The sequence below is a fragment of the Harpia harpyja genome, chromosome 10, assembly GCF_026419915.1.
Source record: "Harpia harpyja isolate bHarHar1 chromosome 10, bHarHar1 primary haplotype, whole genome shotgun sequence".
Lineage (NCBI taxonomy): Eukaryota > Metazoa > Chordata > Aves > Accipitriformes > Accipitridae > Harpia > Harpia harpyja.
This window is the reverse complement of record NC_068949.1, coordinates 37,387,447-37,408,464: the sequence shown is the minus strand read 5'-3', so window position 1 is coordinate 37,408,464 and position 21,018 is coordinate 37,387,447. Positions and strand designations below refer to the sequence as shown.

The window sequence follows — 21,018 nt, the reverse complement described above, 5'->3', positions numbered from 1 at the left end:
TGCTTATTTATAATCTTTTTAGAGAGATCTCTCATCTAGATAGTTAAAGCCAAGCTATACCAGGCTAAACTTCGACATTTTTCCACTGTTTGCATTTTCTTCAAGGTTCATTTCCCACAGACCCATAAATTACTTTGATCTCCACCTAGTGCTTAGTTTAATGTGAAAGGTGTTTTAAATGGTTGAATGATTCTTGCCATTGTTTCCATCCTGGTGCACAAAACACTGATATTTCAGTTGGGAAGCTGTCACATTGCTACATTATATATGGCTGTTGTTTGCTTGCTGTTGAACCCGGGTACTAGCTATTGTCTGTTAGATTGCTAGAAAGACTGAAATATATGCATGTCAGGTGCGGACAGGAAAGTTTCCCTGTGCAGTGTTGTTGGTATCTCCAGTGTTAAGGAGAAAACCAAAGCAAGCTGACCTCGTAGGACTAAAGGCAGTGTCATGGTGTTGACTGGGAAGTTGATTAAGTTAAAACTCTGAGCTCATTTGAAACTCCGTCATCACTAGTGGTTTCAGCTCAGTGAATGAATGCTTGCATTAAATGCTTAAAGGTTTTGCTCAAGTACCCCACTGAGAATTACTTGTGTCATAATGACAGTGGCACTCAGTAGTCATGCAGGCAAGGTGTTTGAAATGGAGAGTCAAGGTTTTTCAAGGGAAGAGGAAAAGGGCCTGGCTGGAGGCTAGAGGATGCTTCTCAGGGGCATCCCAGACTGATTTAGGAGATGAAAGAAATGCAGCCTCATCTTTTGCTCAGGAGGTATTTTAGCTGCTAAACCTTTCATCCAGCTGGTCACTAGATAACAAAGCAGATTTTAACATCACCTGTATTTGTCCATGTATATAAAGCTCTTTTGACTTCCCAGGGTTGTTTTTAAAGTCAATCTGTTGCAATGAGAAGAGATTCTAGAACCACTGGGAATGCTGGACACAGTTCCAAATAGCTTGGATCAAAATGCATCTCTCATCAGTGTATGGCAAAAAAAATCTCCAGTGACAGGACTGTGACAAACAGTTATCAGGATCTCTGTTACAGCTTTTGCAAAAAGCTGTATGCAATTTCTTAATGGTGGCTTGTAATCTTTCTGCAATTGTAGTGCTGCAACATGGCTTCTGAGACTTACTGTTCTTGTGGTCTTCTGATGATACTTTGACATACATTCATTCTTTAAATGATTTATGCCATCAAGAAGTGTTGATAAGAGGAATAAAACAAAGGCAGAGAAAGACTTAGTTCACTTCAAATGTAGAAACTTTAAACTTTAATAAGAACATGAACCTTGCTTTCATCAATGCAGGATTTGTTAAGCTCTCTCTTAGGCAAAAAAAACCCAACCAGATTTTTCCTGTGTATTTGCTTAGATGTAGGTGATAAACTGAAACATTGCCAAATTCGTTTCTACTTTCAAACAAGAAATCCATTATGTCCTAAGAAATAAATGTTGTATGAACATTTCCCTACTTGAGAACAGTACCATTATTCTATGAAGCTTAGAAATACAAGAAAGGAATAAAACCCCAACAGGAAATTGAATTTGCACCTTATTTAATGCATGGTGACAAAACAGATAATTAGACTTCTCTTAATGAATAGCATTCACTTCTGCAAACTGAGGGCCCATGCTTGTAGTCTGCTTGTGTGGTTTTGTTTCTTCAGCGTCAAAACAATTTTTCAATTTTTAATGAACATCAACATGGAGTTACTTTATGAAGGGCCTGGTTTTTCAACTCTCACTGACAATAACCCTATGGAAATACTACATATAATGCTCAGTAGGATCAAATTCTTCTTCCATTCACTTTGAAAAAATCTGATCTCTTCATTTTCATCATCTGCGTTAAAGCTTGGAAGTGACTCAGCTTAAGAATCGTCCTGGTCCCTTGGAGATCCCAGGCAGTTGGATTACCCTTGAGCAGCTACATTTTGTCAGACCCTGTAGCTTTGAGAGCTGACAGCAGCACTGACAGTATCTCCTACCTTTTTGTGCTCCAAGGATGCAAAAATAGTAGCTCCAGAGAGTAGTTCAAGAGAGAAAAAGCTAGTAGGTTAGTGTTTTCCATACAGTGGGAGGCAGAACTGTGTTCCAGCTTATTCCATTCACAAGAGAGGCAGGATCATCTGTTTGGAATATGAAATTCTTTGATATACAGACTCTGAGAAAAAGGCTGAGTTCCTCCAGGAGCTGTTGAAGATAATGGTTTTCTTTTTTCATTTAAAGAAAAATACTGATTTTTTTTTTTTTAATCTCTATGTTTGTGGTACCTCAGGGAATAGAAATGCTCCCCAGTGTCTCCTGTTTCAGAAGGGAGGTTCTGGTCATGTAAAATGGGATTTCTTCTATCATATTGAGTAGGAAGGGTCTTGGGGAAGTGTTATTCTCCTGTAGAACTATTTCCATGTGACGGATGTTTACAGAATACCTCTTGCTTTTTGCCTTCTCAAGTATGATTTGTGCATCACTATTGGCTCCACAAAGTAATTCTTTTGAAGTTGTTTTTCCCATCAGTATAGGAAAAAACCGAAAGAACATAATTTGATGTTTCCTATAAACTGTCATCATTTTGGTATTAATTTTTCTTTGACATGATACTTGTATCACAGCACTTGCCTAGATCACACTATTAGGATTTATTGTACGTACGCAGCAATCACAGCTGCTTTCTCTTCATTGCCTGTGCTGTCTGTGGCATGAACGATGCTGGGCAGATGTTTTTTTTTTAATAAAAACAATCACGATTCGTCATCTATCTTTTCTGTGGTATTCCTACAGTGGTCATAAATATGTGTGCTAAGGCAATATGTTTAAGCTTGAGGGGATTTGTTGTCAGAACCATGACTTGTGCACTGTTGCAAAAAGGAGAAAAAAAAAGAAAAACTGTTTAAATCCCATCCTTGTTTGTATACCGCATTGTACACCAAGTGTGGATACAGTCATGTTCATCCTTTCTGATTTGATCTCTGAGTCAAAGTGAAAGCAGCTGGCCGGAACAGCATTTTTCCAACCATGGATGTTAACACTCTGGGTGACCCTTGTTTCGCCCATGTACCTTAAAGCTGTGATTAGTGATAGGAACACATGTGCTAAATTGACTGCAAAAATCTGTTGTAATGTGGGGTTGCCAGGACTTGTCTTTAATTCTTATAGATTGGCGTGTGCTTCCTGCTGTGAGTGTGCCAAAGATGATGCATCTGCTGGTGGTTCACATCATAAGCAGTTCTGGTTGTGCCTGAACTCATGACTCGCCACTATGAGAGAATTTAACTCATTCTGAGTTATTGACAAAAAGAATAAGAGATTGGGTGGAAAGGAGACTTCCTAAAGAAAAGAGCAATAGAGGGAGCTTCTTTTTGATAATAGCAATTAGGGTCATTAAAAGACTTGCCAAATAATTCTATCCCCCATTTTCATCACTAGGCTTGAATCCCTGTGGCCACACAAAAGGGATAGAGCTTAATAATTCTGAGTGCATGAACCCTTCCATTCAAAGTTTGTAGTAGTTTTTGCAAGCAATGATCTGCCACAGACCTCCGTATGATACGTTGAAGCTGGATTTTCAGAAGAAGCTAGTACAGAGGTTGCATTGAAAGTTACTTTTGATCATCCTACCTCATCAGACCCATTGCCTAGGCAGGTAGAGAAGGCCATAATGACTAAACGAGTTTTTCAGAAGGTGACTCATTGGTAGAACTGGGGACCATAGTAAAGAGCCAGAGTTCATATATGCAGCTTCTGAGGCAGATCGAGCAGCATGCTGAGTGTCTTTAGCTTGAAGCTGAAGTATGTATATAGACTTGGATGTTAAAGCTACAAGCTGAATTGCAAAGTGTAATTTAAATAATGGCATAGGCGCATGAGTACTCCATAGCTCTTGATGAAATTTAGCAGCTTCTGAAGCATCTAGTATTGACCACTCCTTGACAATACTCCAGTTCATACACTGTAACCACAGGATCTAACAGTCTGAATACTGAAGTAATCCCTAACAATTTTTAGACATTAAAGTAGAATTCTCAGTTACTCCATGATTTAACTGTAAGGATCCACCAAAGGTAACTTAGAAAACCAACCTGTTGTAAGTAGGCTTAGGTTTTGCCTCTGGACCTCCAGTGGAAAATGACTAGATGGCCCACAACTCAGGAAGAGTCTAAGATGATGTGGTGTAGAGGTCGCAGTATCTTCTGCCTAATGGTTACATGATATTGTACCATTAGTTTGAAAATAATTTTTTAAACAAAATGGAGATCAGTAGAAGAAAACGGAAGAATGAAAGATGTTTTTTTTCTGGAGGTGTACCTGAAAACCAGCTTGGAGCATTTTGCAGCATTATAATAGAGCCTTAACAATAGTTCTCTCTAATTCTCCTAAGTCACTGATAATTGAGTTTTGGCTGCTTGTGGATTTAATGCCACCATGAAATGTAATTTGTTTGCACATGGAATATTAACACTGTTTTATGCAGAAATATGAAACCAGAGAAATGCTATTACTGATACTGCTTTTATTTTAAGCTGCATTTTAGTGCATTCTGTTTATTGCTATTCTGTTAATTATTGTTACAGTAACAGTCATTAGACCTCCAGGGCTTGGCAACAGGCAAACAGAATTTGCAATCCCTGCCCCAAACACATTGCAATTTTAATTTTCAAGGCGGTAGTTAATAAGATATTAACCAATTATAATGGGGGAGAGAACGAACGTTGTGCATAATATCATGCTTGGAATTTGTGGCAGAGAGATGAACTGAACTCAGTTCCCCTGAAAATCTTTCTGTATTTCATATTTGCATTTTTGAAGGACTCTGTAACTGCAGGGACCTAGAATCCTGCTTGCTTATTTTTCCTTAATAATCAGAATTTCTGATATTCGATATTTCTGATATTTGATCTGAATATACTTGAATGTTATGAAGAGGGATGAGATGGAATTGCTTGCAGAGTATGAGTTAAGCTAGCATACTAGACTGCTGTGAAGAGTAGTTTCTCTTACTGAATTACACAGATACAGCAGTATACAGAGGAGCAGTAGGTGTGGCTGAAACTAAAATGCCTGGGAGCAGCCATGTATATATTTGTTTAAGAATTCATCTAGCAGCTCCTATTTATGCTTTCTTACTGAGGTGAATAAAGAGGACTTTTTAAAGCTCGCATGAAGCAAGTAGTATTTTTGGTGCTACTGTGGGATGTTAAATAGGTAGGTTCAAATCCTTTGTTCAACTCAAGCTAAAGCCGAAGTGTGAAATTCAGTTTCCCATCTCCTATGGCACTTTCTCTTCATAAGAGTTGGCTGTTATACGATGGATTTCTTCGTCTCCTGTGTCGACCAGAAATGCCACTGTAATACTATGAATATTTTCTTAAAGCAAAACAGGCACCTGGTTTTGATGTGTTTTGGGTTGGGTGAATAAGCATTTAACAGTAGAAAAACTGCCAAGTCACAGAAATCCGTGACTGGTCCTTCATCCTTTTACTGATATAATTATTTTTCCCAATAAAGTTGTACATGGCCACAAGTCTATATCCAAATGTTAGAGTTGTTTATCTAATTCATGAAGTACAGGGAGTATAGTATGTAAAAGACTTAACACAAGATCAATGCAGATTAGGTACTCAAAGGTAATAGTAGTTCTTAGGACATTAATTTGTTCAGAATACAGGTGGGGAATACTCTTCCTATTGGCTTTATTCAGTGTCCAGTATACTGTTGTATAGTTTGGCTGCATATATCATGAAATGTGTATATAGTGGAGATGTGGCTATATTTTTAATGCTTGATTTTCTCTTCACTGCAGCTTTCTCCCAGTATTTATGTCTAAATTAATACTGTAAAATCACCCTGAAGATTTGAAAGATAATATTTTTAAAGCAAAACAAAAATTATTGATGCAACGATGGTGAAGCAACTCTGTTATCTGAGGACTGGAAGAGTTAATCTAAACCATACAACATTTCTAAAGTATTCATTGTTTCAAAAAGAATGAGCACCTTGAAAGCTTCTTAAAGCATATGGTTGCAGGAAAAATGTATGCTAGTGTATAAAATAGTAAAATCTGTTGTATTTATGGAATCACATCTTTTCTTCTGCTCAACTCCAGTCCCAGAAGTGAAAGCAAGATTGCATTAGTACAAATAACTCTGATAACAGCATTAACTGGGTGATGTGAGGTAACCGAGGTCTTGGCGAGGACCAAGTACATGAAAGTTACAATAATATAGATTCCTCCAAGGAAAGTCTTTATTACAAGCTCTCTTCTAGCCAGAGAATACCAACTATCTCCTGGGATGTCAAGGCATGTAGTGACAGGAGGAGAAAGCAAAAATCTGACAGAAGGGAGCAAGACCACCAGGGTCATCTCATTTGTCAGCAGCATAGACGGTTGCTGACATCCTTAGTAGGTGTATTTTTCCAATCTGTGTGGTTTTTTTTTCTTCCAGTGTGTGGCTGTGACTTGGCACAAGGAGGCTTTTTCATTAAGAACGGGGAATATCTTTGCACCTTGGATTACCAGCGTATGTATGGTACCCGCTGCAACGGTTGTGGGGAGTTCGTGGAAGGCGAAGTAGTGACAGCTCTCGGAAAAACTTACCATCCAAGCTGCTTTGCCTGTACTGTTTGCAAGTAAGTCATCCCTTTAAACTAACATGGCGTGAACCAGTACGAGGAAAACGGGGAGAAAGGTATCACCATGAGACACAAGTCTCAAGACACATTTCTCTTTAGGAAGCATTTGGTTGGAAAAGATCTGCTGCAAGTCTGATTTTGAGGGTCTTCAAAATACCACTCATTTATTTGGAGGGGACACCTTCTCTGTTACATGTAGTTCCCTGTTCTCAGAAAGTTACTCTCACATATCGAAGAATTGAGTATCAGGCTTACATGTTGAGATAATGGACATGGGCTGAGTTGAGTTCAGATGATCAGCCGAGCTTGATGGGAGAAATGAGGTAGCGCAGAACTCTGCATGCTACAATAGAGAAGTCATTTGGGCTATAAGAACAGTTAAACGATTGAAAACATACTGGAGACTCATTTTCATATCATGTAAGAACACATGGCTTTGGGACAACTGTGATCCCCCTCTTCATCCCAAATGTTATTTGTTGTTCCCAGTTCTACAGGGAGTAAAAAGAAGTTAACTGAGGCTGGGTGGATGGGCCAAAAGGTGGCATTTTTAACTTGTATTTTTGTTTAAAGTCTCACTAAGATGTTAATTCAGAATTTAGGAGACTACTGGACAAATATTCTACATGCTCTCATAGGCTGCTCATTTGAGCAGTTCTATACTTGAAAATCTCAGCTCAGCTTTACAGCCTGAACTCAACCCAAAGTCCCTGTGCATAGTGTTCTCTATTAGCTGGCTGTAGGCACTGAGACTATGCTAGAATTTAGGCTGTCTTAGCATGTACCTTATTGCTATGGTGATCACTATAATATTTTGGATACACTAGGAGAAATAAAACTTCTGTAGGTTTTTATGGAAGTGGCACAATTTATAGTAGTAAAAACAATCTTATAAAGCAGAAGTAAAGTGATATTATGGTGCCATCATGATTCTACAGAGAGCCAACTGTGTTATGTATATAGTTACTATTTACTAAGCTGGAATTAAGATGGCCATCAGGTTGTTCATTTCTGCAGTTCTGAGCTCTGCAAGTAAAACAGAAGTTTTCTTAAATGAGTTTCAGTGTAATGGCCGAGGGACACATTACAAGCATCAGATAGAGATGTAGGTAGATTTCATAGAGAGGGACAACCCAAAAGACAGGACCTGTTCCTTTGTAGTCTTGGAGGGAGATGGTGGAGTTCTCTAGAAGTCAGAATCTGACAGCAGTCGAATTGTCTGAAACTTAATGCAGGAGGATGATATGAACAAGAAAGGCAAGAACCTACGTTCTGAGATATTACCTTGTTGGAGAACCCATCATATGATGCGCCTGAGTATTAGTGTGGCAGGCTTGCCAGCTGCTACCTTAATCTTTCATAGCTATCTCTGATGAGTAGCACTTTGTCCTATAGCCTGGTACATTTTTCAACACCTTTTCTATTGAAAGTATTTTGAACATTTTTCCATTTGGTTTTTAAAAGTGTGTGAATTTCTGCATGTTGGTAATCATAAGATGTGTATGTTTCCATTTTATTTTCCCAAGGACAGTGTGAAAGTAGATGATACAGTATGAAACATGACATCAATTTTCTCTACATTGACTTGCATCCATCTTTTTATGTTAAATGAACGAAAGATGAGTCATTGGAATAGATTCATGAAATGCAGTATTGCTGCTGATTTATTTATGGCCTGCTTAAGAATGGCAGTGGAAGGGAAACTAGAACAATGCCTTAAACATTTTATATTGTGGAAACAAGCAGATGTTCATTTGTTAAGGACAGTTTTGGAGTGAGGTGTGGTGTAGGGGGGTCTGTACTCAGCAGCTGAAGCTACTTACTAAAGATTTGGAGTTACTAAATCTTCTCATTTTAGTGAAAAGCTCATAAAAAACATTGTTCATCCTCTGTTTTATACACCAAATAAGAGTTAACAGCAATGTCAATTTCTGCCTAATGCATTTTGTTGGGTTAAGCAAATCCAACATTTTGTTGGGTTCAGCAAATAATCTCAAATTTCCATAGTGCATTCAGCGTTTACCTTTCTCCTAGCACCATCTGTACAGGTAGCAATTACAGTGGTGGTTCTGTAATGTAGATACCTATTTTAAATCTCTAGGAGAATGAATGTGGATAACATCTCAATTTTTTTGCAAACTGCTACATCCACTGTAATGTAGTCATATATTTCATTGCTGAATACAGATGAAATTAGTGTATTTATGAGTGACTAGCTCCACATTCCTTCACTAACCTCAAGACCAATTCCACTTCTTCCTTTGAGTTCTCTTCTGTACCATTTGCTGTCCACAACATCATGCTGAGACCATCATAAATCTAGCTGTTGTGGCTAAGTGGATTTCACTGTCGTCTACTCTTTAGATAAAGTGTGTTTGATAACTTTTGAAAACCAAAATACAAGGCAAGTCTAACCTCTGCTCTGCTTGCATCCACAGATTTGATTTCTTCCAGTGCCTGGCTTTGCCAAGGCCACATTGCAGAAACTATTTGGTCTGAGTTTCTGTAAAATACTGATTGCATTGGTGAAAGGCAGCAAACTCAAGGGATAGAGAACAGAGGAAAATTTCTGGCATAGCTTTGCTAAAATACATTTTTCTCTTTAACTCTCTAGGCGTCCATTTCCACCAGGCGATCGAGTTACCTTTAATGGAAGGGACTGTCTCTGCCAGATGTGTGCTCAGCCAATGTCCTCCAGTCCAAAAGAATTGTCTGCCTCAAGCAGTAAGTATGCCATCTTCTTTCTGAAGCCTCTCACTTTCCCAGGTTCATCAACATTTGGTTGAAACTAACTTAATGCAATCTTTTGGGTTTGTTTTTGTTTTTTTTTTTTAATTTTTCCTCACCTTTAGAAATGCAAACTATCTCTGAGAACCATTGTTTTTTCTTTCTTTTTTTTTTTTTTTTTCCTTCATTAAAAGTGTCTGGTACTACAGGTGGGAAGAGACACACATTTCACTATGAGCAAATGACTTTTCCCCAATGACTGGATTTTTAAAAGGCCTGATTTTCCTTTATAGGCACTGGAAAAGTATCTAATTGATGAAATCTGAGGTTTCAGAGTTGATAGATGCCATTTTTTTTTCATGTATAATTGCACAGGTTTAAGTATTCAAAGGAGGACAAAGTCAGAGGAAATTAATTTTCTTGTACTATTTAACACCCTAATTTAATTAAATTATCCTTTAAAAGGAGTATCACCAGGGTTATGCTTCCAGTAGACTGATACCAGAATGATACTGTGATCAGAACCTCAAGAAACCTTTTTTAAAAAGAGAGAGAGCAAGTTAAGGGGAAAGAGAGAGAATGAAGAAGGTTTGGGAAGGAAATTAACTTTGTTTGCTGTTGGGTTTTAATGCTTTTAAAAAATAATTTGTAAATTACTGATATTAATCTCTGCCTCTGGTAGTTAATTTTTTTAAATCTTTGGGGATTTCTGATTATTTCTGTGACTGCTGGATTGTACTCAGCACCCTAATCTGTAATGATTTACCCAGTATAGTATTATAATTCAGAATGGCTAGAGATTTCCTTGGGACACTAGGTTGTTTTCCACCAGTGTTGGTTTCCTTCAGGAAGACACTGTGTATTTTGTACTGGTTTGAGATCCTAGGATTATAAAGTGCAATGTGAAGGCAAAGTTGGATAACGTTTGTGCTCAGTGGGCAAGTCAAGTGAATCTCAGGTTATCTAATTTGCCTGAGAACATGTAATCAGACACTTAGCAAAATGGAAAATGAGAGCCATTTTTTTGTCACCATGCCTTTCTGTCTGTTAAGTGATACTTTTCCGCTGTAACTGTAGATTTGGAGCTGAAAATGAACAGGCCTAATCACTTAAGAAGGAATTTAGGAACCTGAAAAAAGCCTTACAAAACTTACAATCCAACATAGAGGTGTATGAGGTACTTCAGGCACCCAGAGAATCCTTCTGAGATAAAGGAATGATGTGGAAATTGTATTTGTTTGAATTACTGATATTTAGGAGGCGTAATTGGCAGGGAAATGCCAGGCATAGAGGTATTGGACGGTACTGATGTTCTTTTTCTAAGCGTGTCACAGCACTGATTCCCAAACAACTGGTGTTCAGTGATTGAAGTAGCTGGATCACGCTACGTCTGGTTCTCAAAAAGTGGCGCACTCGTCCAGCAGTGTGGCGGCTTCCTGGATACATGACTCCAGGTGCCAAAATGCCCCTTAGCAAATGGTGGGCTGAAGTTGTCTGGTAGTGAGCAAGTGAAAGAGCTGGAGAGTCACTTCCTGATAGCCATAGTCTCTGCTTGAATTGAGTCTTGGGTTTCACACTGAAGCCATAGGTAGCAAGGATTATAAAACAATCTTCCCTGATACTTGTGATAAGATTTTTTTTTTTTTTTTTTTTTTTTTTTAAATCAAAATCAGGTCCTGCTGGGCAAACTGCCTTACCAGTACACACAGCAAGAGAGCTCGTGCTCTTAACAGTTTACAAGTACCTGCCACTGTGCATCTTGTACTTTTATGGATAAAGACTTGTAGAAAGCTATAGCATAGAGTTTCTTGTCATTTTAGAGCAAATGTCTGTCCAAAACAGACAAATAAAAGTGAGACCAGCATGTGTTTATAAGTTGAGAAAAACTCAGTTAAAAGAATACTAATGAAGTGTCCTCTGTCTTCAAAGATATGCCAGCTACTGCTTTAGCTTTGTGCAAAAGTTGACTTAGATACGGAGAAGTCTTTCTTGCTGGCACTCAAGAGTAAATTTTCATTAGTGTAAGCCGTTCCAGATTGCTTCCATGTCTCTCCTGCTGGCTGAATCAGACACATCAATTTTTTCTAATGCTTTGCCCTTTTTTGACAGGATTTTTTTTTTTTAATACAAGTTCTCTTAGAAAAGAATCTCATTCATGCTGTGCATCTATTTTATATCCTATATTGCTGTCAGTTTCCCCTGATTACTTCCAAGTAGATTACTAGAGGAGGCTTTCCTTAAAACAAAGAAAGTTGGATGTGAAGAAATTCAATAGACTGAAGGTATATCAGGTTTGATTGGCTTATGTAATGTAAAAGGAAGCCTTCTATCCACTAGAATGTCTGCATTAATGTTGACTTGCCATTTTCTAATGTCTGTTACTTCACATAAATGAAAGGCTTATTGACAGCTTTTCTTGGATGATTTCAAGGAAAATCAAATGCCTCTAAATACAGGGGTTAACATCTCAAATAACATGAACCTGAATATTGTTACACTCTTTTATAGTGCACACTAATGAAAGCCAGAAGCAAAAATACCGAATAATTAATTTTCTTTTTTTGTTGTTTAATATTATTTGGGTCCGTGGTACTTATTTCTGTTATTTATATTAATTTATTTCTTTCACTGCACATGTATTACCTGGAGTAGTTATAGCTATTTTCTTGAAGAACCATTTCAGTGACTCCTTTTTTATTCTAATTTGCTAAGACAGTCTTTTTCAGTATACAGATGCTATAGAGTAATTATAATTCACAATTTAGTCAACCCTGTTCCTTAGACACTGCTAGAAGTACACAGTGCACTAGGTTTGGGATTTTCATTCATTCAGCAGGAAATCTAATACCAAATACCTGTAAATAGCTTTGCAGACAAATGAAATGGATGGTGTTCATTTTTGTTATTGTTTTATTTCATATGACAGCTTGATAAATGAGATGTGATCTGTAAAGCAAAGTGACTGGGACAGATGTAGAGCAGCACAGAAGCAGGGCACAACTAGACAACACTGACTAAAAGTGTGATGTTGATGGCTTGGGTAGTTCAGGGTTTTCAAGATTCTGCCAAAGACAGGAAGTTATTTTCTTTGGAGCCCAATAAAGGAGTAATATAAGTAGTGTATCCTGGTAATTACTATTTATGTTTTAAACAGTGTCCAGGTTTTCTATACAACATCATGATTGCCTGGTTTGTACTGTTTTAAGCTCTTTCTACTTTCTGTTGTATTCTAGCTACATGATAGCACACCTGTGTTTGTTATGGTCCATACTGGCTTTCCAGAGATGCAGTTGTACAGGCATCTATTATTTCTGAATTTTAGGCAAGACTGCAACTTGTGTGCTTGGCTATTTGGTGATGGGTGCCCTGCTTCCCACCACCTCCCCTCATTTTACCTTCTATTAGTTACTGTCTCCTGTATTGTATCTCTCCTCCATACATGACAGCCTTATTTCATTGTCCCTCAGCATTTTGTATCACGTATTCTGTAGACTGTTTTCGAAGGCCACCTTTAAAAATCTGTAAATTATATGGGATTTTTTTCCTAATTTCATGCTGTAATTTAGAGTGAAAAAGAGTCAAAGCCGAAGTCAAACTTCTGAATTTTTGTTGTTGTTATTTTACGTTGTTTGGGGATTCATGGTTCATTGTTTCCATGTCGTCAGAGGAATGTTTATCTAGTGGTTACTTCCCATGCACCTGGGAATTGTGAGTGTAGCTTTCTGGTTTTTTTCATACATATTTTATATATCAGGGTTGGTACTTAAATTTCAAGGCGCAGTTTTCTACCAGCAAAATGAAAAAATAACGCTGCCCTAGCTTACTAGTATGTTGTGGTTATAAGCAAATTGAAGATGGTATGGTGCTTAGATGATGCAGTCCTAAGTACTGTACTACTGCCTGACCCTTATCTATTGATGCTAAAGTCATTAAAATTAGAAAATTTGTGTAGTTTTAACTTGTGTAAGGAGAAATTCAAGAACCTAAGGTCTTCCTAAATCCTTGTTCTTCATCCATTTTAGGGTTAGGTACCTTTGAAAGAGTAGTGTGAGCTTTATCATATGTCTTTCCAGGCCCCCGCATCAAACTATTTTGTTGCCCTAGTGGCCAAATTCACAGTGACTGACGGTACGCACTCTGGATTTCTATTAGCATTAGCGTGTGAAGCAGAGGCAAGTAGGCTGGCCATGTTAACAGGCTTACCCTCTTTCATACTTCTTAGTTAGGGGATTTTATCAGTGAATTCTCACCAAGGCAGCTGGTAAGTGAACTGATGTGGACATTTGAACAAAAAATTCCCTCGTTTAGTCAGACCTTCATTTTTAAAAAGTACCACGCCAGCTTGCGTTTCTTCTTGAATGCACAAGAGGTGTCGTGAAAAGTACAGCTGAGAGCAGAGCAGCCGTAGAGAGATTCCCTGCGCTTGGGGTGGGCGTGTGAGTTGGTGCCACCAGTCTGCTCTGGTGGAACTCGAACCAGCAGTCTTCTGGCTCAGGGGTCATCGTTGAAATTCTGAAGAGACTATGTGTCTTTGACCACAGTTTAATAAATTTCCCTCTTCCTCAAACAGAGATTTTTCCCTTAGGCATTCTGCTCCACTATTTCCATGATAAAGCACTTCAGCAATAAGAGTGTTATGTTATTTCCCTACCTGAGGCTGAGACATTTCTCTGTTGGTTTGTTGTCTGGGTGCTGGTTAGGAAGTTTTAGTTATTTTGGATTACCTTTTTGCTGAAACGTTGGATCATTTTAGTGATGTGCATGAACTAATTAAGAAATTGCATTTCAAATGAAAAGTGGGCTTTCTAGATGGATAGCAAAAAAACTCCCTATCCAAAAGAAACTGAAGCGTTGCAATCACCTATCAAGAGTTTTCGTTTGAAAAATTAATCTTCTTTTAAAATGATGGTGGAGACTTTCACAGTTTCCTCTTCTTCAGTGAAATAGATACTTGTGCCCTGTATATGCCAAGATATCCAGTGATGATACTGTTTGGAAAGAAGCACGGGGAAGTATTTCAACTCCCCTTTCTTTGTAACAGCCTCTCCAGTGAGTTAAGAACATTACAGTACAGCCAAGACGTGGACCAGAGTTTTCAAAATGACCAGTGTTACATGTGCATAAATAATCTTTGGTGCAGCTGTTCCCTGCCCAGCCAGCATCCACGTGGAGATTTCACAATACTGTTTTGCATGTTTGTCCTTGTCTGTTTTGCACATTATGTTCTGGTTCAAAGAATGTAAGTTCTCTGGGACAAATGTTTTCATACCCATCAGTACAGAGTCTAACAGAGTTGGATCCTGGCTCACAACTGGGGATCTTAGCTCTATTGTGATATAAATAATGAGCTTAATGCTTAATGAACTTGTGGGAGAAAGGTATCTTTGTTAATTATTCCATAGCTGTATCTCTTCAAATAACCTGCAGCTAAGCTCCCAGTAAATATCTGAAACTTCCAACAAGGTTTCTGGTAATGTTGAAGTAGAGCAGAGCCAACATACCTTACCTATTGAAGAAAAAGGTGGCCAGGAAAAAATGAGAATCATCTTTTTCCTCACTGCCCCGAAAGTCGGGGGGAAGCGAGATTGTTTTTGAAACAATGAAGGATCAGAATGGAGAGGCAGCAAATTTGCTTTGCAGTCCTCCTTCAAAGACTCTCTAATTCTTAATGCAGTTTTATATTTGGGACATAACCGTCCTTTCATTAGATAAAGATATAGGTGACTGTTGCCAGTATTCAGAAATAATGTGTGAGCTGATTTATAGGCATCACAAACTTCTCCATTAGAAGTTAGCTGAGTGGATAAAATGGTTGCAAAATTCCTTTTAATCTTGGTTCTTGTGAAAAGTCTGCAGCTAGATTTGTAACTGTTTAGCCACATTTGACTCAGTTTTCGTTATTTTGTTCTTTATCCTTCTTTCCTAAGCTGTCAGAAAATTCCTTCAAGTCCATAGAAAAGACTTAAAAAGTGAAGGGTAAGAGTTGGCTGGCTATTTGTAAGCAAGCTATCTGCAGTGATTTTTGGCTTTAAAGGATATTAAGCAACATCCAACACAGGATTTTGAGCTAATTCTTAGGAAATATCCTACCATTTCACACTGTGTGTCAAAGCTACGTAGTATATATAGGTATTGTACAAATACTTGGCACAGATGTGGACAGGCCTTAGTGTAAGACACTGAGCCCAGTTTTGCCTTAATACACACAATATCCATAAACTTCAGTGAATGTACTGGGGAACTTAAACGGGCTCAACAATTATGGTTTTGAACATGCGTTTTAAAAATGTAGTTTTTAAAATCCTCTGTATAATTTTGAACCTTAAGGTTTTAGTATATTTTGTGTGCTATAACACAAAGATTTTCTTGTTTCATAATTCCTGGCTTATTTGCTAAAGATACAGAAACACTCACATATCTCTGTGGCATTAAAGCCTGCATACCTATGTTCAGGTACTGGAGATTCAGTTGAGGATTTGGGGGACTTGACAGAAGGGACTTGTGTCTTTTTTAATTTACCATAGAATAAAGACATACCACAGACATCATTGTGGATTGATTTCAAACACTGTGATTTAAATCACTGATTCTAATCATGGTTTACCTGAGAACCCAGGAAACCTTGATTAGAATAATTGATTTTAATCTTGTTTTACATTTAGATTTTTAATTATAATAGGCTAATTGATAAGCATGGGGATATTCCATATCTGTACACATTTACTTAAACTAATATAGCTCCGCATAAATTTGTCATATTCTTTAACATCTATATTTTTCCCTAATGACTGTTTTTCCTCATGATTTATGTCAAGCTCTGTTTGAATGGAAATTGAAGTTTAATTAGAATGCATAAAATAGCATTGTGGATTTTTTTTAATTTAAGAAACTACCTGAAATCTGCTAGACACATGAAGAAAGTAAATGCATTAAAATATTTTTTAATTTTGGAACTGCTGGTTTGTCAAGGGTCTGTAGCTTATAAAACTATTTACTTTGGATCACCATGTTCTTAAAGATTTTTTAAATGGCAGATGTTATCGTTCCTGATTTTGTTCATAGATAGGAAAAGGAAAACAAGTTTCTTCTCTCTGTTTTCAGATCCCATTTGGATTTTTAACCTGGATTTCATTAAAATTAAAATTTAAAATTCTGATTTTAAATGAAATAATTTATTTTTAACTATCAGTATTTAATTCTCCGTACTTTAATCTAAATTTGATTGTAATAACCTTGCAGAGCAGCTACATTTATGACTTAATATATTGAGCATACGGTGGGTCTAAAATTTTACCCTGCCCCCCTTTTTAAGAATAAAATAAGCAAATCAACATGCAGGAAATGATACAAAATTCAGAGAAATTATGCAAACCCAAGCACAGTTCTTTCCTGGCAAAAGCGTTTAGATTACACCTAAGAATATGCAGCTCTTCCTTTGATAAATCCTTCCAATGACACAGGCCCATTTTTATGATTACTCCAAGATTTATTCTTTTGAAGAATGTTTGCAATTTTTGAGGCATTTTCATCATTTGAATTGCTTTATTGAATTGATTTTAGTCCTCGCTTGTATTTCATAACAATGGCTAAATTACTTGAGTAGCCTCCATTTACTCAGCTATTTCTTATTTTACAAGGATGGGTATTTTCACTGCTGCTTTATAAATTGCCTTAGATCCTTCTCTGGAGGTGTATAAAGCATTGTTATAGCGTAACTTTTGGGTGATAGAGACAGAGCAGCAACTGTATTAAGAATATACTTGTGGCAGGGAAGGAAGTTTCTGATTTACGAGTTTTCTATCAGAAAATGTTCCTTCACAAAAATTGCTGTTTTTCAGGAAGGTGTTTTCAGTCCAGTTTGCCCATTTCTTTTGTATACTCCTGTGTTACATGTAAATTGGGCAGAAACAATTATGAATAGACTATATGAGTGTACTAAATAAATATTGGTTCTTATTTGTCTAAGTGTAACCCCATCTTGAACTTGGAAATTGAAACATGTCCATGTCCTTAGCTTTTACCAGAGAAGTACTAATCAAAAGGTAATTCCAAAGAAAGTTCTGGGGAAAGTGCAAGAAATTGCTCAGTAAATGGGTGTTACATGAGGAGGCATCACTAGCTTGGAAAACACAACTATAGGAGGAGATCCCCAGAGATAAGAGTATCTGGGAATTGTCATGTTCAGAAAGCCTTCCAGGTAGTCACTTAAAAAGAATGTGAAAACTGAATTTGTTGTTAGCTAGACCTTATTTTGCCGTGGGTTATCAGGGCATAAAAAACTTCCAAAAAGTTGTCATATGTTTCATTCCAATTGTTGGAGGTTGTACCCTGTTGGAATTGCTTGTTTTCCAAGAATAACAATTGAAAATTACCCAAAATAGTCTGCAGATGAAGAGACACAATGTGCTATCCACGAGCTGGGTGTTAAACAGTGAAGCTCGTTTACTAACTGAGCAACTCACTTGGGGTACTGTGACTTGGAATTGTGAATTTGAATTTAGCTGGAACCAAGTACTGAAGTGTGGTAAAAGAAATAACAGGGTAAAGACTAGCCTCAGCTTAGATGTACATGGCTGTGGTTTATCCTTCAGAGTAGTTTTACAGCTGGGATTCTGGGGCTGCTAAGCTGGGGAAAAAAATTTTTTTAAAATCTTTATCTTTCCTTTACAGGACAAGTAAAAACTCTTCTCAGTTTGTAGCATGTCTCCTCCTTCTTCCTCCTCCTATTTCATTCACCCTTCGGTTTTCAGTTCAGACACCTGTATGAAAGCTTGGGTTGAAGAAGGGACTGAGGTTGATGTTATGGCACAAGGCTAACCTGGTAGTATGTTGCTTGCAGGGACAGTTTGCAGGAGTAAGAGGTTATAAGGTCAATTGGTTTGGCCTCCTTTGGGAGGGAGGAATAGAAATATGTGGAAAGAAGGGAAATACTGTTTCTTTTTCCTGTGTAGAAGACTGACACAAATGCTTCCATCAATACAGAGGGGAAAAATAAAAACTCCTTTGATAAAATAATGTCGTGTTAACAAACTACAGTTGGGGAAGAGCATTCATCTTTCCAAATCACTTTAAATTACATCAGATGATGAAAGAGCTATTTACAGTAACAATACATCCAAGATGTATATTAACCTGTTTCTTAAAAAGGCAAGTCAATGTTAGGCACTCACAGATGGTTAACAGGGATTTGTGTTGCAGGCAGAGAATGCCAGTTCATGCCATTGTGATTTCTTTCCACATTTAATCAACTAAAATAATTTTATTTTCTTTCTTTATTTTGAATATATCAATTTTTCCAAACTTGCCATTTATAATAAACTGTCAAAGTTGTACTCCACTTCCCATGGGAAATTTATTTCCCTCCATTGTATCCGCCCAGCCTCTTATTGTTAGATTTCAGGAGTACAAGGCTGCCTGCATGGGTTTGTTTTGCCTTTAGCAAAAGGGCAATAGTGCATTTTGTTCTAACAAACATTTCCCATCCTTGTGTTGGCAAAGAGGAAGGGTCTGGCAGCAGATTTCTTGAGTTACATACTGAGATCTAAATTCTGGGTGTAAAATTCCCAATACTGTATGTCCTTCTCTGACTCAGAGAACTCATCACTGCCCTGATGATCAAATAGTTATGCTTTAAACTTTGAAAGCATTTATCATACTGTAAACCAATGAAGTGAGTTTGTATTTTCAGCTTTGACAGAAATATCGGGATGATCTGGAAAAGCCTGTGTGATATCATCAAAACTTTTAATTTTAAAACAAGGCTTTAAAAGGCATTGCCTGATCTGTGGTTAAAGGGTGACTGAAGAAAAACTCTGGTCTTCCTAACTTTATGAGAAATGATAATTGCGCAACCTTCAAATTGCCACAGAAGAATTATTGCAATCTAAGTTGTTTTTCAAGGTGGCTAAGAGTTATTTATAATTAGAGATTTCTTGACCTTGACTCCAGTGATAATATTTGCCTCTTTCTTCACTTCCAAATCACTGTTCCTTGCAACTTGCTCTTTAGGTCCAGCTATGTTTGACAATGTATTTCTGTGTAAGTTAAAAGAAAACTTGTTTGTTTCTTTTAAAAATTAAAAAAATAATAACAATAAAAATCCCCCCCATTCTGCCCTGCTTTACCTGTTTCATGGCAGAAGCCTGCTGATGTTGTCTTTATAAAACTAATGTATCTGTGTTTTAGAGGGAGGGGAGCAGCAACAAAAGGAGTGTAATAAGAGCATTACTGCTGTGACTGGTAGGGGTTGTGGCAGCTTCAGACTTTATCTAGACATGTGCTACTAATGGCCGTCAGGATTGAAAGGAACTTTTTGGTGACTTAATTATGCATAATTAAGTCAGACTGCTATTAACTCTGTTCACAGAGCTAACCCTGTGTGGAGCAGAGTTGGTATGCTCATGCACATGACTTTGCATAACCATATTCTTTAGGACAAAAGCAGGTAGAGAAGATTTCCCTTTCATAAGTTATATGGGGTGAGCAGAGAATGCGAGATAAAGGTGTATTTGCTAGTAAATTTACAAAGCAATCCAAATGGGAGTGGGTAAAGTCATATGCGGTGTGGTTAGGGTTAATACAGCTGTATCAGCTCTGAGCCCACCATCTGTGCTGTGATCAGGGCTCTCTGCTATTGGCTGAGAGCAGGAGAGGAAGGCAAAGGAAGAAAATCCACAGCTTAATTTAGGCAGTGACGAATGGGTTGCTGTGCAGGATGCTTCACTCCTGGATGTCTGGGGTGATGCAGACACTAAAAAGGGAAACGTGTTTTCTCATCATATCTTTACAAGCAAGGTGTCACGTGTGGCAGCTCACCCTGGCCTACATCTTTTAGTGAGGCTGCTTAAGGTGCTTGGGAGGGGTAGAGGTCTTAATCATATATAATATTATAGTGCCATGCTACTTTCCCTTGTCCTGTCCCCCCACTTTTCCATGCTTTTGGGCTGGCTGACTCCACATCACAGCCCTTTTGTCTAGGCATTGGCATTTGCTTTTGTATCTGGACACAACAAATATGACACCCTTCTGGGCTATTTTATTCCAGAGCTGTAGCTTAAATATGTTAGGATATATCTTCAGATTGAGCAGGCCTAGCCAGAGTATGCAAAAGACACAACAGGTATGTTTAAGCATCTCTGGCAGAGAATTGTGTAAGAAGCTTTTGCTTGGCTAAAAAATGGTGCTGTCAGCTAATGCTGTTATGAGAGAGAGTGAATTCAATTTTTATATGCAATGTCTGAGCAAGTGGACATTGCTTGTGGAGGCTGCAGCTGCTGGCATCACAAGCAGCCTGGGGGGCTATACCGTGATTTGGGTAACTGTATTTCTAGTGCTCACAGATACAATCTTTTTTCCCCTGCTTAGGATGGATTTTGGGGAATACATTATTTTCCTGACATTCCTGGATAACCTTCTTCTGGTTGGGTCCTTACTGAAGTCATACTGCCATGCTTTTTTTTGAGAAATGCCTGTCATACAGCTGAAGATTCTAGGCATGGACACAACACGTATGAACATGTGTTACTTCTCATTTCTTCTAAGATTCCGTGCCATGGAATGTCTAGTCTTAAGTCTTCCTTCAGATCAAGTGTAATTTCACAGTGTTTTTCGTGGTATGCTTTTCTTTAGATCTTAAGTGCATATAGGAACTGTACTGCTCACT

The 21,018-nt window shown here is 37.8% G+C and overlaps 1 protein-coding gene across 9 annotated transcripts in view; it reads left to right on the top strand.

Moving 5' to 3' along the window:
• ABLIM1 (actin binding LIM protein 1) overlaps window positions 1-21,018 on the top strand; it is a 147,995-nt gene that overhangs the window by 41,845 nt on the left and 85,132 nt on the right. For all 9 annotated transcript variants that reach the window (XM_052798385.1, XM_052798384.1, XM_052798386.1 and 6 more), the window contains exons 3-4: window positions 6,443-6,626; window positions 9,244-9,353. In XM_052798385.1, the coding sequence (XP_052654345.1) occupies window positions 6,443-6,626; window positions 9,244-9,353 (294 nt within the window). The remainder of the gene's footprint in view (window positions 1-6,442; window positions 6,627-9,243; window positions 9,354-21,018) is intronic.